The sequence below is a fragment of the Lissotriton vulgaris genome, chromosome 9 (assembly GCF_964263255.1).
Source record: "Lissotriton vulgaris chromosome 9, aLisVul1.2, whole genome shotgun sequence".
Taxonomy (NCBI): Eukaryota; Metazoa; Chordata; class Amphibia; order Caudata; family Salamandridae; genus Lissotriton; species Lissotriton vulgaris.
Genome location: NC_141697.1, coordinates 362,148,844 through 362,165,509, shown reverse-complemented (window position 1 = coordinate 362,165,509; position 16,666 = coordinate 362,148,844). Strand labels below are relative to the sequence as shown.

Here is a 16,666-nt window from a genome sequence, read left to right as displayed (position 1 = left end):
CCCATCCATCAACTAACTCGGTGAAAACAGCACCCAAACCAATGGCACTAGCATCCACAGTGACAAATGATTTACCCTGAGGATCAAAGGTTTTTAAACCAGGTGCTTTTGAAATAAGTTTCTTCACATTACAAAATGCCTCATCATGTAAACTGGTCCAATTTAACTGAACGCCTTTCCTCAACAATTGCCTAAGAGGTTCTACTACCAAAGCATAACTCTTTACAAATCTCGAATAATACTCTCCTAAACCTAAGGAGTCCTTGTCTTTAGAAGTACAAATTTTCTCCAGGGTATTAACTAAATCCTCCTTAGGAAAAATGCCATCTGCATTAATCCTATGACCCAAATAATTCATCTCCTCCACCAAAAATTTGCATTTAGCTTTACTTACAGTCATACCCTTCGAACCAAGAATACCAAGTACCTTACTGAGAATGACATTATGTTCTTCACAAGTCCCAGCAAAAATCAAAATGTCATCTTGAAATGACTGAACTCCTTTAATGCCTTGGAAAAGATTTTCAATTAGCTTTTGAAAAACGCTAGCTGCTGATGCCAGCCCAAACTGCATCCTCAAAAATCTGTACAAACCAAAAGGTGTAGTAAACTTAGTCAAATCTTTGGATGATTCATCCAAGAGTACCTGATGGTATGCAGATCTAAGATCTATTACCGAGAAAAATGTTGCCCCGTTGACAGCTGTTAACATCTCCTGGATGCGAGGATGTGCATCAATTACAATATTTTTATTAAGGGACCTAAGGTCCACACACAATCTTAAATCTTGATTTTTCTTAAGTGCTATAACAATAGCGGAAACCCATTCAGAACTGTCTGTGGGCTCAATAATACCTTCTAAACACAAAGAATCAAGATGTTCTTTAAGTTTTTGTCGAATACCGAGTGGCAGAACTCAGTAGGTTGATGTATGATGACTTTCCGGACAGAAGATGAAGACTCCGCCATACGGCGAGCTTTCGGAAATTAAAATGTATATATTTATCGTTAACATAAAGCATTAGCTTGACATTCGTACTTTATTGCTGCTCTAATACTTGTTTTGTACTGTACCTAGACTTCCTCCATGCACCTCTCTTGAGTTAAGCTTTGGATGCACATCCACATCTTCGCAGAGAGTCAAGGAGGCTTGGGTGAGGTCAACTTTCTGTTGTTGACTTGACATTTACCAGGAACCCTTAACTTTCTCTCTTAGAGAGCTCAGTGGCTCTAGTGTCTGTGTGCCCTGGAGATCTTGACAGCAAAGTGTGTCCGACTGACTGTTTAACAAAATGTATTTTGCATATTACATGCACATTTAGTTGTTTGGGAAAGCTCTATCGCCATTCTTTTTCGTTAAAATAAAAATACTACTTTATTTTCTCAGAGAATTAAAACCAGAAGTGCATGAAAACTATAAAACGTGAATTATTAGTAAATGTTGTTTGAATCCTCAAGATATATATACCATGACAAAAGGACCCTTATTCATAGCTTTCACTTCTCACACTAAATACATGACGACAAGGAAAATACAATTTGAAAATTGTGTCTACGTTATAGAGCATTGTGGTTATGGGGTCGATGTCTTACACGTACAACATTGGTTTTCTATGTGGAAAAAACTTTATTTTATAACTGCTTAACTAGTGAAAAATGTATGTTCAGTTAAATAAAGTTGTTACGAGATACCTTTCACTGCACATTCAGCAAGCACAACCCAACTAAGTTTACACTTTTTTGTTTTCATTGAATCATGGCCAACATGGGTTTGGATTTTTCTTTACAGTGATAAACAGAAATGGCAATGAAGGAAACCCTAGATGAATGAAAGATACCCATTTTGTAATCCCCCAGCATGGCAGGACTGCAGCTCATGACCCCAGCTTCCTCACCAATGGGTCCTTTTTTTGGATTGCCATGGCAGCAAGAAGCTATTCATGATGACATTTATACACCAAGGAAATATCAGGTACACCTGGCTTAATATTGGAAATAAATATGTTTTCATGTTTACAGAAATGAATACTGTCGTTTTGCAGTACAGCGCACAATGTGTTGCAGGTTTTTGGTGTTCTAATATGTCAATTTGAGTTCATACATGGCATCAATTTAGAACTAAAGAAGAGGAGACCGAAGTAAAGAAATGGTGAAATACCCAAGTTACACATGCTTAAATATAGTATGCAGTGGCACAAACCCATCTTCAGAAATACATCTTTTTTTTGTGGCAAAGTGCCTTCTTTATGTCTTGTGTTTGCAGGGTTCTGTTCTCCATTTGGGATACGTTCCTAATCAGTTGGAAGAGGCTTTATGCCTTCCATGCGTTGCTGCTAATGCTGCTTAACATTTTCTGAAAGAGAAGGGAATAGCTGAAGATTCCAGTGGATCTCAGGTAGTTAGTCTTACATGATTTCAATCTGGAACCTCTAGAAGCTTTTGCCAGAGTTCCCTATCTTATTTCTCATAAGAGGGGCCACGTTTGTTATGAGTGAACCCTGTCTCACTTTCTGATCTTGGCTGTCCGATTTCTAAAGTTTGACCTACTGGTTAATGAAAGATAGAAAACTGCTCCTCAGATGAGGAGCTTTTCAGAGCTTTTGAATAGAAATTGCATTTTGTTTGAGGTTTTTTTTTTTGGTGGAGTACTGACCAGGCCTTATTTTCAGGACCATCTCATTTGATCTTATTTGGTATGGTTTAAGACCTACATTGATGTATTCCAATAATTACAGAAAGCTGTTGTTGAAAATCTATATGGATTCTCAATGTGTATTTGTCTGTTAGTTGGCCACCTCCAGTTTGGGATTTAAAGGTTTCTTGTGGATCACAAACCTCATGAAACTTAGGCATATGGAAAAGTTACACTGATAACCTGGGAAACAGCTTTTCTGTAGGCTCTTTAAGTTAGTTAAGATGATAATTTGGTTAACATTCCTCTTTTCGTGAGAGCCATCAGCAGCGTTTTACTGGAATACAGGTGTTAGAGGGACTCATCCCTCTTTTCTAATAAAGTTACTACCAGACGCCAACTTTGATGTCTGTCCATTCTTTCCCATAAATCCTCTTTTGCATGCCAAAAGAGCCCTCTGTAATTAATTTTTAAAAATTAAGTAGTTATTTATTGGTGTTTAGAATAAAGCATGGAGAAAAACTGAATTTAACAGCGAGCAGCCCTTGAATAGCAAGTGTGTACAAATATGTTTGAGATTTGGATGTCAAATATAAGCTGTTATAGTAAATGAGTGTTCAGTGAAGTTTAAATAAAGAGCATAACTTCAGCTTCCACAAAATTAATCTGGATGGACAGTGCCCTTCCGTGGGTCCCATGTCTTACTATGCTTCTTATATAGGCCACTCTATAAATCTGTTTGTGTCCTGCATCCATTCACACCAAAGGGGAGCTTTGTGGCTTTCTATTCGTTTTCTGATGTTGTGCTATCACCAAGCACTGTGTAACAAGACCATTATGTAATAGTCAGTGTCTGTGTTGGCAGATATATGGAGAAGTTTGCTTTGGTTATGCAGGTTTGGCCAGTTAAGCACCTGTGGTACTGCTTCAGAACTTCTTTCCAGAGCCCCTGAATAATCACCCCTCCTCCCCTTCAAGTTTATATGCTAAAAGGAACCAAAGCACGGTGATTGCTTGGGCATACTGTGGAAGAATATGAACTTTTTTTGTTTGCTGAGCAAGGCTCTGGTATAATTAAACCTGTGGAGGTACTTGAATTGAATATGACTGAATCGGATGCATATGTTCATTCGCCAATCCTCCTGAAACAAGCCACCTACCCCAGCCAGCCTTAATGCCCTTATTGCAGAAAATGAGTGGGGTGGGATTGGGTTAATAATTAAAATTCTATGTAACTAAAGTCCCAGGAGTAAAACAATATCTTAGTTTGAGATCACAGAAAACTAGGGTTTGCAGAGGGCAATGCTGATTTGTAGATTTGAAAATGAACGAAGGCTTGCCTAGAGCACATGTCCTACTACTGATGCATGGCAATAAAGTCCCCAGCTAAATGTGTTCCCACCCATATTGGAATCTTGCTGGTTTGTTGAACTTCCCATTGAATTGTATGTAGCAAGCCTTACAATGAGGCAAATAATAATTTGGTAGATAGGGAGAAGACCAAAGAGGGATTCTACCTCTGTAAAGGTAGTGTAGCGGTGGGTGGTCGCCCATAACGATCTCTCAATCTGGTGGGCTGGGTCCGTTAAAGAGCCTAAAAGCCAGTCCTTGATAACTAGAAAATGCAACAATAGGTAACTATGTCCAGCATGCAAAGCCCACTGTCATAGGCAAGCATTTTGCCTGAGAGACTCAGATCATTTTGTTTCCCTTTAAGAAACCTCAAAGGAGTGCATTGATTGTCGAAAAAGGAAGGAGGCACATGGTGTAATTCTGAAGAGCTTAAAGTAGTTTCTGCACAGATAAATGTTTCTCACTATCTCATACCATTAGAGACAATTCAGTTAATGAGAAAAATGTGTGGCTTCCTATTGTCACAGGAAATATGTTTAATGCTCTAGAAACCTAAAATTAGGTCACAGTTTGTAGGAGTTCTCAAATATCTTCTAAATCCATTTCAGTAAAACATTCTAACATGCAGAGTCAGTCGAGTTTAATAATGTTTAGACAATTGTCTTTAGAACAATACATGCATATAATGCACATCCAAATGTAATCCTGTCCTCCATGGTGTGCCTCACGCGGTGATCCGACTATTGAACGCCTCTGCCCATTCCTACCCACCCCCCAGCCCGCCACCCTTCTCCTTTTCGCAATATCCTTGACCCTCACTATTTGAAACCACAAGTAATGCGGCGACTCCTCCCGTTTCGCTCTATCTGTTCTTGCCCCCTTGTCTTAGCTTTATTTCTTCTTCCTGTTTTTTCTGTCCTCTCATCACTCTGTCTGTTAATTTCCCTCCTGCCTCCTCCTACAGGCTCTTCGCCTTTTTTTCCTATTCCTTGTTATGGCCTACATAGGGTTGTGGGCCTTGCGAAAATAAAACTGACTTGCACGAGAAAAAAAATGGAACCCCCTAACCCTGCAAAACCCCGATCTCCCCCCCCCCCCCCCCCCCTCCCCTCACCACAGACCATTCCAAGGATAAAAACTCAGACTACTCACAGGAACCCATAATTCCGCTATAAACAGCAAGAGTAAAGTGCACATGAATCATTATATATCACTTCGGTCCCTCTTTCCTCCCGAGAGGTTTCGCCGCCAGATGCTCTTCTAGATAGTTGCCCATGCCGATCGTAGACTTCTGATTCTGTGCCCAACTTCTCAGTTGAATATATTTGAATTTGGAGAGCTCTCCTTCCAAAGTACTGCATTGCTGTGACCAAGATATTAGATTGCCATCCTGGGCGGGGTCCCCCCAACAGCGGAGCCCTGAATTTCTTAATGAGCTGGCTAGTTTATCTTTTAGGCAGTCTGGTGTTCCTGGAGAGTCCCATAAAGGGGCCAAGTTAGAGTAGTAGCTTAGACCTGTCAGCTGTCAAATGCTAGCTCATGTTCAAGCCATTGCCATTTAGCACCTTGAGTCTAATCTTTTTCAAGTATTTGGGGTCCCCAAACTTAAATAGAGAGCAATCTGTTTCTAAATCAGCCCCCTTCAGCATTGCTGAAAACATGGGTCCCCACGCCGGAGCAGTCTGGGGATTTTAACAGCATTGTGGAGTGGGTCAGTTGAAAAGCCCATGCATAGTATTGTAGATCCTGGAGGGATAGACCCTCTTTCTCCCTTTTGAACCGCAGCTTTTTCCAAGAATTTCTTGTGCCTTTTTATAGGCCCAAATAAATGAATTTATGGCCTGCAGAAGTTTACATTTTGGAAAGTCATCTATCGATAAAAGAGATTGTGTTGAATAAGAAAGTGATTTTTGTAAGATCATTTTAACCAGATTCACCCGCCCATAGATTGATAGGGGAAGGTGCACTCAGCTCTTTGTTAGCCACGTACATTCCCTTGTAATATTTGTCATGTTGACTTATAGAATTTCGTCTGTCTCCTGTACAATCTTCAGCACCAGGTATCGAATTTATATTTTGGTCCGGGTATTTCCCTCCTCTAAATTCCATAACAGAACATTATCTCTGTTTTCTCAGTATTTACTTCATACCCTGACGCCTTACCAAACTCCACTGCATATTGGAAAATAGCTGGCAGGGAAACAGCGCGATCCTAGGGATACACCATTATATAGTCTGCATAGAGTGCTACTTTTCGCTCCCTACCTTCATGCTTAAAGCGGGGGATGTTCGCAGCATCCCTTAGGTTTTGTGTAAACGGCTCAATGTTAAGGTTGAAGAGGAGAAGAGACCGAGGGCAGCCCTGTCTAGTGCCTCTGGATATTTTAAACAACTTAGTTAAATTGCCATTTACTAGCATTTTCTCTGATGGGTCTTGATAGATTAGCTGGATTGCCCTGCAAAAGTTCTTCCCGAAGTTGTACTTTTCCAAAACAACTGCCAAGTACACCCAGGTAACTCTATTAGTGGCATCCAAGGTCGTAACTGCTAACGGGAGCTAGTGCGCCAAGGCCAGGTCTATTGCGCCAATAAGGCTATATGTGAGCTCATGTAAATGTCTGGTCTTGACAAACCCCTTCTGATCTCTGTGTAACATATCTCCTGCCACTGATCTCAACCTATCTGCTTGGCACTTTGCAAAGATCTTATTGACTGCATTGAGCAATGATATTGGTCTATACGACTCGCAGTTAGTAGGATTTTTCCCTGGTTTTAATATTTATTTATTTTTTACATTTTTTTGTTTTTGGTGGCGAGGATAGTAAAGAAGGCACAAATTATACAGTTATCAAGCTAGTTGACACAGATGGACCAGGTAGGCCAGGTCCAAAGGGAGTACACAGCCAGGTATGGCCCACATCCCGGAGGCAGGGCGGCGTCGCGATAAACCTGTTAAACAAGTAAAGGATTTCGCTCTTGTGCTTCAAATATCAAATAAACAATATCAATGTCTACGCCAATTTTCATTTATGATGCAGTTCCAACCTAAACAATAACATAACAGCAACGTAAACCCCCATGAATGGCATTTGTAGCGCTGATACAATCATACAAGGAGATGAAGGCAAGGGCCCACTAAAACGCGGTCCTCATAGTGCAGTGTGGTCAAATGGTAGTCACAATGAAAGACAAATGTACGCAACAAGGAATATCGGCATGGCTCAGGGGACTGCTACACCACCTCCCGACACCCCGCCCCAGATCCCCCCCCCCATCTTCATCAGACTCCGAGGAAGCGGAGGAAAACAGCTCCGCGCTGGTAGCGTCGGAGTCATCCCCCTCCATCCCCTCGAGACACATGGCTCTCCAAGCGAGTAAGTCATCCTGAAGTTTCCCATCCCTACGAGTGCGCTGCATATATGTCTCTTCTGCCAAGGCCCATTCCCTGGCGTCCCGCAGCCAACTAGGGATTTCAGGTGCCCTCCGGCCCATCCAGGTAATGGCCACCCGCCTCCTCGCCAGTACCAGCAGGAGTTGCATTAACTTGTAGGACAGACCCCTCTCCCTGGGTTTGGGCACTAGCGCTAGTAGACAGTGAAGCGGGTCTAGTTGCAAATTAAGATGTGTAATCCGGGTAATGTGTGCTACCACCTCAATCCAAAAATCATGTACCAAGGGGCACTCCCAAGCCAGGTGAAGGAATCCCGCCCTTTCTGCACTACACCTCAGGCAATTATGGCTCCTATCCGGGGAGATACGGTGGAGGGAGGCAGGCGTCATATATGTGCGATGGACAAAGTTAAAATGGATCAATTTGAATCGCGCATTACAAGATACCTTGCGAGTCAATAGTCCAATTCGCTTCCTCTGAGCTGGATCCAATTCGAACCCCAGGTCCGCTTCCCAAGCCGCCCAAGCTGGCGCCAACGGGGGAGTCGAGTCTCTGCGCATGGCTGAGTAAAGGAGGGAAATCAGTCTCCTACCTCTGCCACAGGACAAAATGATGTCCAGGGTATTAGTGAGCTGGGGCGCCTCTGGGAATTGGGGCCACGTCGTCCTGGCTACATCCCGGAGACATCCATAATGCAAGTCCTGGCCCTCACGGAGTCCAAAGGAGTCCGCCGCTCTCTCGAAGGACACAAAAGAGTCGTCCGGATAAAGATCCGCGACGGTCTCGCAACTGCCTAGGGCGCCACTCTCGGAAAGACATATTTGCCTCCATTGTGAGTATTGGGGCCAGGATCCAAAGGGAGAGCTCCCTGTGAAACGGCGCACGTCGCAGAACCCGCTCAACGAACTGCTGCTAAATATTAGCCGTATGCCTGACGACATAAGGCAGTGCGTTATCAGCGCCCCGACCCTGCATGAGAGCCTCCTGCAAGACCCTGTCCGAAGCCACACCCGCGAACAATGTCAATTCCCAGTTCTCGTCGTCAGCAAACCACCTGGCCGCTGGGAGAAGGTGTGCTGCATAGTAGTATAAATCAAACCTTGGGGCCTCGAGACCGCCCTCGTCCCAACACTGCATCACTGTACGCAACGCAACCCTGCTACGGCCACCCGCCCAGAGCAGGGATGTGAGGAGTGAATTCAGCGTACGAAACACCCGGGGGGGGCAATGGGCATAAGGTATTTTGCAGCACATATAGGACTCTAGGAAGCATCACCATCTTGGCAACTGCCAGCCGGCCCATAAGGGAGAGAGGGAGTGTGTTCCAGAATGCAATGGACTTACGGAGAGCCACAAGAATCTTGTCTATGTTATGAGTTAAGAGAGCCTCACCGTAGGCGGCCACCTGAATACCCAGGTACCGGAACGCCAGGCGTTCACACCGGAGGCCCAAATAATAAGAATCCGCAGCCGGGTCGAGGACACTAGGAGTGAGTGGGAACACCAGGGACTTATTAACATTCATGCGCAGACCAGAGGCCGCACCAAAACGGTCCAAAAGTCGCAACAAAGCGGGAAGGGCCTCCACCGGTGAAGTCAGGTAGAAGAGCGCATCGTCGGCGTAGAGGGAGACAACATTAGTAGTGTCTCCCACCACGATACCCCATTCATGCAACTCCTTGCGGGCAGATATGGCCAGGGGCTCAATTGCAAGGGCAAATAGAAGGGGGGACAACGGGCAACCCTGCCGGGTACCCCTCCCCAACGGCCATTCATCAGAGCTGGCCGAACCCAGACGCACCCTGGCCCGGGGCGCTCCATACAGGACCCGGATCCAGTCTCGAAATCCGGGACCAAACCCCATCTTTAAGAGCACATGCATCAGGTAACCCCAATGCACAGTATCGAAGGCTTTAGCCAGATCGACCGAGACCAACACATGGGGAGCCTCTCGCCCTCGGACCTCATGCAATACGTGATTCAGGCGGGGCAAATTCATCGCCGTGTTACGACCAGGTACAAAACCACACTGGTCTGGATGGACGAGCCGGGCCACGTGTGGGGCAAGGCGATTGGCCAACAGTTTAGTCAGGATTTTTGCGTCCGAGTTTATCAAAGTGATAGGGCGGTAAGAAGCGGGGTCTGTGTTATCACCACCCGGTTTCAAGATCATACAAACCTCACCTTGATTCAAGGTGGGTGGGAGGGTGCCCGTACGTAATGCCTCATTGTAGACCTGTAAAAGGAGGGGGGCCAGGGTATGCCCGAACTCATGGTAAAACTCTGCAGGGAATCCATCCCCGCCAGGGGTCTTGGCCCGGGGGAGGGCGGCGATCGCCGCAGTAATTTCACCCAGTGTCAGTTTGACATCAAGTTCTTTCACCGCCGCCTCTGGCAGGGTCTGCAAGCCGAGGTCTTCAAGGTATAAATGATAGACCTCCTCAGATATGGACAGGTCAGCCTCATACACAACACGCAGATGGTCTTGCAGAACTGTGAGTACACCGGCCTCCGAATGGACCATATCGCCACTGGGCGTCCGTAGGGCCACTATACGTTCGGCCGTGAACTCTCGGCGAAGTATCCAGGCCAACAATCGGCCAGACTTATCCCCCTCACGGTGTAGTCGCTGTCTATATTGGCCCAGCGTAAATTTATCGAGCCTCGTGAGAATGTCGTGGACCGACCCAAGGGCAAGCCCTCCGCCCGTCGATCTGAGGCGTCCGGGTCTGAACGCGCAAGAGCTCAGCCTCCGCAGTCTGCAAGTCAGATAGCAGTTGTTTCCTGACTCCGTACGACAGGCCCATGCACGCTCAGAGGACGACCGCTTTCAGCGCCTCCCACTTAGTGGAGTAGGACTGATCACCCCCCTCCCAGTTGAGTTCCAGATAATCGGAAAGTGACGATGCCACATGGTCCCGGGCCACCTGGTCTTGAAGCAGGTCAGTCGGCAGTCTCCACGTGCGTGGGCGCTCCGTCCGATCAGGCCATTGCGCCACGCACGTGACCGGAGCATGATCCGACCGGTACCGGGCCTGGTGTGTAACCGTCAACGTGAGAAAGGAGGGGAGGTTGGCTGCCAGCACTCTATCTAGTCTACTATGAGTACCATGTGTCGGGGTGTAACATGCGTAAAGCTTCTGCGTGGGGTGACAGGCACACCAGACATCGATTGCCCCTATGTTATGCATCACATCCTGTAAGCACGCCGTCATACGGGGCTTAGTGCCCACCCTAGGTGGATGGCGGTCCAGTTCATGATGTATCACGCAATTGAAATCCCCGAACCAGAGGAGGGGTGCGTCCAGGCTCGGAGCCACAAGATCCTGCATCTGGGAGAAAAATGTCGGGTCATCAACATTCGGCGCGTACGTATTAAGGATCAAAAGGATTTTATCGTCCAATCTGAGCTTCGCCAATATGTACCTGCCTTCCACATCCGCATCAATATATTGGACAGCGCATGGAACCACAGGTGCCACCCAAATTAGAACCCCCCTAGCATATGTAGAATAGGAGGAATGGAATATCTGGCCTCTCCATTTCTTGGCCAGTCGCTGCGCACCCTCCTCATCTAAGTGGGTCTCCTGTAAGCAAGCAACCGAAACCCCATGGCGTTTGAGGAAGGTAAGGACCCTGTGTCTCTTAGTGCACGTACCAAGGCCACGGACATTCCATGTCAAGAATTTAAACCCCATGACCACCAATCACGCCCAACCGGGCAACAGTATAAACACAGCCTAGGCTGTCGCCAGTAGGCCCTCGCCACATAGAATTCCAGGGATGCATCGCATAAAACAAGCACCCCGCAAAACGGAAGCAACATGCGCCAAATGCCAGTGTCATCATTGTCGCAACTCGAGTCCCACCCCCCAACAACCCCAACATACAAAACTTTGACTTGAACCCCCTCAACCCCACCACCCACGAGCAATAGGATAGCAACAACCAAAAACGCCACCCCGCCCTTCCCCCGCCAGTGCCAGGACGTGCACAGCCACCCCATTCAACACACTTCACACACACTCACACACAACAGAACAACCCGACCCACCCCCCCTCCCAGCTCCCCAAAAGACCCATCGGATCCGTTATGTGAACCCGGTCACATCTCCCTCCCCAAGTCAGCAATGCGGGAGGGACAGCCCCCACTCAGACCTTCCACCATTCGGGGCACACACAGCTCAGATGCCAAGCACGAGGTATCAATCAGTATTCAATCGTCCTCAGCATCAAGGCCGAACAATCAGAGTTTTAAAGAGCTGCCGGGCCATAGGGAGCCACACAATAAAAGCTATCTCACAGTGGAGTCAATGGAGGCAGGGCAAGGATCATTCCAATTCTGGCGCCTGCAAGGCCGTCTCCGGGACCACTGGGGCCGCAGAATCCAAGTTCAGCGGCGTCTCCTGTAAAGTATCTGGTACCAAAATGTCATCAGGTGCGGCCGCCTCGTGCAAGCTTGATCCAGGCCCCTCAGGTGAGACGTCCATCAGGATGGCCCCATCCGGTCCCACCGTGGGTCGAGCCTCAGGAGGACCACGGGATCCAGAACGGCGATTTCTCCTGCCACGCCGTCGCTTTTGCGGCCTGGTCCCCCAGACATCTCGCGAGCCCCCTCTCTCACCCGGGGGCAGATCATCTCCTCTGATCTCAAGCCACTCCCATACCTCCGCCGGCGTCTCAAAGAAGTGCGCCCGGCCCTGGGAGAGCACCTTGAGCTTGGCAGGGTATAAAAGCATGTACTGTAGCTGCATGTCGCGTAGCTTTTGTTTGACTCCCAAGTAGGATTTCCTTTGCTCCTGCACCTGCTGGGTGTAGTCGGGATAAATTGAAATACGACTGTTCTCTATCATGTGGGGCCCCGACTCCCTCGCTGCCTTAAGGATGCAGTCTCGGTCTTTATAGTTCAGGATTTTTGCAATGAGGGCTCTAGGGGCTTCCCCAGGTCGTGGAGGGGGCACCAGGGCCCTGTGCGCCCGCTCCACAATGAAGACGCTGGACAATCCACTCGGACACAGATGTTCAAGGATCCAGGTCTCTAGGAATCGCTCAGGGTTCCCTGCCTCCAGCCGTTCCGGCACCCCCAGGACCCGTATGTTACTGCGGCGCGCCCTACCTTCTGCATCCTCGGCGCGCCTCTCCAATGCACGGGTAGTAGAAGTAAGTTGGGAGAGTGACTTCTGTAGGGACGCAAACTCCCCCTGCAGTTGAGTGATATTGCCCTCCGCGTCCGAGACTTTATCCGCTACTTTGCGAAGGTCTGTCCGCAAAAGGTTTACATCAATGGATACCGTCTCAATTTGACGTTCCAGGGCAGTGTGTGAACCCTGTATCGCCTTGAGAAGTTCCGCCCTGGATGGCTCCAGCGGCTCACCATCCCCATCGCCCGTCTGGCGCGTGATCCTCTGCGGCTGCAGGCGAGGGGTAGTGTACTGCGTAATCGTGTTGGGTTGGGTAGCCTTAGGGACACGTCCAGTCCGGCCCGCCATATCAGTTGTTTAGGGGTTCGCACGGTGTTATCAGGAGGGGTCCCTCAAGTCACCCAAACAAGGCAGGGTATGCGCACACCACAGCGCTTGAGGATTATAGGGCGAGCAGTGTTCGGATCAGGCAAACCAAGAGGCAAGACAGCGTAGGGTCAGGTCCCGACCGTTGAGCCCCCCGAAGGACCAGTGGGCAGGGCCCCGGTAAGACCACAGCAGGCAGTGCAGGCCACAGATCAGTTTCCACCAGAGCGCAATGTCGTGTGCACCGCTTATACTCCACAGGCCTGGGCAGGGCGGGGCACAGGTGCACCCCTCTATCGGCCGCCACCGATCCTCAAGAGGCCGCCCGGCACCAACTCCAAAATGGCGGATATGTGGGGGAGGGGCGCCGTCCGTCCACGGGCCCAGCAACACTTCTCCAAAAACCCCCTCTGATGCCTCACAGGTAGCGGAAACCCAGAGCCCCTTCAGGGCGCAGGAAACAGACCAGCGGGAGGATGAACAGATGCGGCAAAAGCTCCGCAGTCTCCACGCGAGAGTCGGACACAGACAGGCCCACAACTGTCCAGGGCCCCCACACGCACCCCCACGTCTCAAGGGGGAGCCAGGGCAATCGGCATCCACATCCCCCACTCCTGGGTGTAGGCGCCCCGATGATCGGGCGTGCAGCGCTAGCCAAAAAGGGGGGGGGGGGCCCTCAGCTCTCCAGCACAGCGAGGCCACACAAAATGGACGGCGCCTTCGTCCCGCTCCCCTCCTCACCACACACTAGGAGATTCCTGGGTATCCGGCACTACAGTCCTCCGGTCGCGGGTCGGGGATCCTCAAGCAGGCCACCGGTGGACATCAGAGGGCGCACTCAGATCTGGGGTCTCCGGTCGCCTCTTCCGCCGTCCGGCCCAGCGTGCAGGCCCAAGCCGCGGCGTAGCGTGAGAGAGCACGCCGGCGCCGCCTCCAGCAACAGCCAGTCCAGCGCACACGGCAGATTGCCCATCACGGGTCCGTCTCACCAGGCACAGGAGTACCGGCGGGGCTACCACTGCCCCTCCGACACGCTTTCCAGGGAACGGGAGGGTCCGGGCAGGATTATTAGGAGGATTTAAGTGGTCTGCGGGACGGAGCTGGTGGAGCTCACATCCTGTCGGCCATGCTGCTTGGCCACGCCCCCCCTGGTTTTAATATTAGTGTGATTATTGCCTCGCCCCATGACCCAGGCAGTTGTACCCCGGTACTTAGGATCTCATTGAACAGCTGAATCATGAAAGGGATTAGCGCTTCACTCAGATATATGTATAGCTTTGTTGGTAGCCCATCAGGCCCTGCAGCTTTCCCCTTTTTACTTGAATGTAAAAGTTTCTTGACCTCCTCCTGGGTGATTTCCTGATACAAGACATCTTGTGACCTCCACTTATTCTATCACTGTTGATATCTTAATTGACCTCATTGATTACATCAGTCACCACACCACAGTGATGTACGGCATAGAGTTCCTGTCTGTTCACATGTGGGTCAATAGCATCAAAATAGTGTAAACCCTAGAGACAAGTGTAATTGTACATTTTGAAAGTTCTATATAGTGCACCATTACAAATCACTAAAGGTTGAGGTGGAAGAAGTGCTTAGTGTTACACAAGATAAAAGTTGAGTGCACCCATCTCAGGAATGTGTGTAGTTTATTTTACTAAACTACGTAGGGCCTGACAGAAGGTGTCTTCAGAGTGGCAAATGTATACGGGTCAACCTCCTGACTAAAATTGCAGCTCATGTAAAGTCTTTTGAAGGTAAATCCCATTAAGGTGAATAGAAAATTGTCCACAGTTGTAACATGTTAAATTACTTAAAGGCCACAAACTCTATACAACTGTGTCACAACGATTATATGTGAACATCAATTGTGTCATAAATTGTCATTCGAGATGTCATGAGTGATTTAACATGTTCTGAGTGATGTTACATATGAGGTCATAAGCAGTTCATGCCGCAGTTGTAGGTTCTAGTTGGCTAAATGAACTATAAATGGGGTTTTTTAGAGTTTAAAATTGTAAACATTAACTTCTACCTTATTTCAACATCTAACTGTAACGTCCCTGAAACTGTTGGGATAGCGCTAGGACTCCAGGGGCGAAGTCTCTCAGCAAAAATAGGAATATATGACCTATTGCATTCTGTGCATCTGCATATATGGTTTATGCCAGTGTGTGCTTTCATGCGTATTGGTTATAAACTGTTATGTACGCAGACCCACAGTACAGTCTTATTGCATAAGCCCATAGTGTGAAGTATCTAGAGTATGATCCTGGTATAGAATATTCTACTCTGCTGTTGCAAAATGTCTTGTTACCGCCAAGTCATAGGTACTTTTGTCTGAGATACTGCTACAGTCTAATATCTGATTCAATCCACAGGTTGAACTGCTTGAAGCGGCACTGGATCGTAACACAATAGTTTGCTTAAATGCTGGTTCAGGGAAAACATTCATTGCTGTACTACTCACAAAAGAGCTGTCCTACCAGATACGGGGAGACTTCAACCAGCATGGCAAACGAACTGTGTTCCTTGTCAACTCTGGTAAGATCAATTTCTTGTAGTATTTTGGTGTGGATCCTTACCATTTCAATGTTTTAATGCAGGGTAGTCCAATATTTTGCCTTGTAATTGTTTAAAGTGAAGTAAGAACCACTCATAGGTTTTTCTAACGTACTCTGTATTAAAATATTTATAAATTCATTTTCAGTACCCAGTCAACTTGGTCATAGCCAAAATATAGATAGTTAACTGTCGGTTTTAAGTGTGTACAAACATCATCTAGAGGAATGTTCTGAACCTGACTTTTGACTTTTGTGCTTACTGTACACTTATCCAACCATGACTGACGAAGTGGAAGGACTGGTTCGGTTTGACTTTGCCATACAGCATCCTTTAGGTGTTGGATACCAAAGTGTTTAGACAGTTAGAAAATGTGTTCCTTAAGTTGGCCTTCAAAGCTGCTTAAATTATCTCACTAGGTTTGTGTTCCAAAGAAGGGTTGCTTAGACTTTGCGACATTGTAATATCATATCATTCGTTTCGAGTTAGTTTGTTTTCAGTTAACTTTGTTACATGTCCTGTTCATTTTAGTGCTAGCTATGAAACCACTTGCATCAATATTTCACTAGGAAAGATTGAGGGAGCGAGTAAATAAAGAATAATTATTATGCAGGTGATCTATTTCACCTCATTGATCTCAGTGCAAACTCACTGACCTTTCTCGACTTGTTGGCCAAGTTGTTTGAACTGTTCGGCTTTAAGATTGGCTGAATGATATATGAAGCCTTTTTCCACTGGCCACATTAGAGCAGGTTGCTTAAGCTCAGACATTGTTGATGCCTGGTATCTTTTACATACTTTGGCATAAGAACTTCTGGTCTAAAGAGAACATCCATTATGCTGTACTAGATCAGATAAGTGGAAAGATGAATAGGTGAATGAAATGCTCTTCTTCAATCGCTTGTAAATTTGAGTTGGCAAAAATGATGATGCTCGTTACTGATATTTCTATGTGAATGGCCCCTTGGTCCTATCTTGAATATTGTTTGCACAGCATGTTTGGTAATTGATCTCAATTAGGTACATATGTACCCTAGGTCAGCAGTGCGTATGCTGATAAGAGCAAATTGTTCAGGGTTCTTGAAATTGATATTCTTACATGAATGTAAGGGGTTATCAAGTACCTTTATGGACATGCCTAGACATGCTTGCTTGATAAATGAGGCTGGATGAAGGAAGCTTGTTTATAAAAGTGAATGGTCATTGTGGATGCAATAA

At 47.2% G+C, this 16,666-nt stretch overlaps 1 protein-coding gene across 1 annotated transcript in view; it reads left to right on the top strand.

The window, feature by feature from the left end:
• DICER1 (dicer 1, ribonuclease III) overlaps nucleotides 1–16,666 on the top strand; it is a 521,797-nt gene that overhangs the window by 84,278 nt on the left and 420,853 nt on the right. Inside the window, exons 3-4 of the mRNA XM_086937733.1 lie at nucleotides 1,790–1,972; nucleotides 15,268–15,430. Coding sequence (XP_086793859.1) covers nucleotides 1,859–1,972; nucleotides 15,268–15,430 — 277 coding nt within the window. The 5' untranslated portion in view covers nucleotides 1,790–1,858. The remainder of the gene's footprint in view (nucleotides 1–1,789; nucleotides 1,973–15,267; nucleotides 15,431–16,666) is intronic.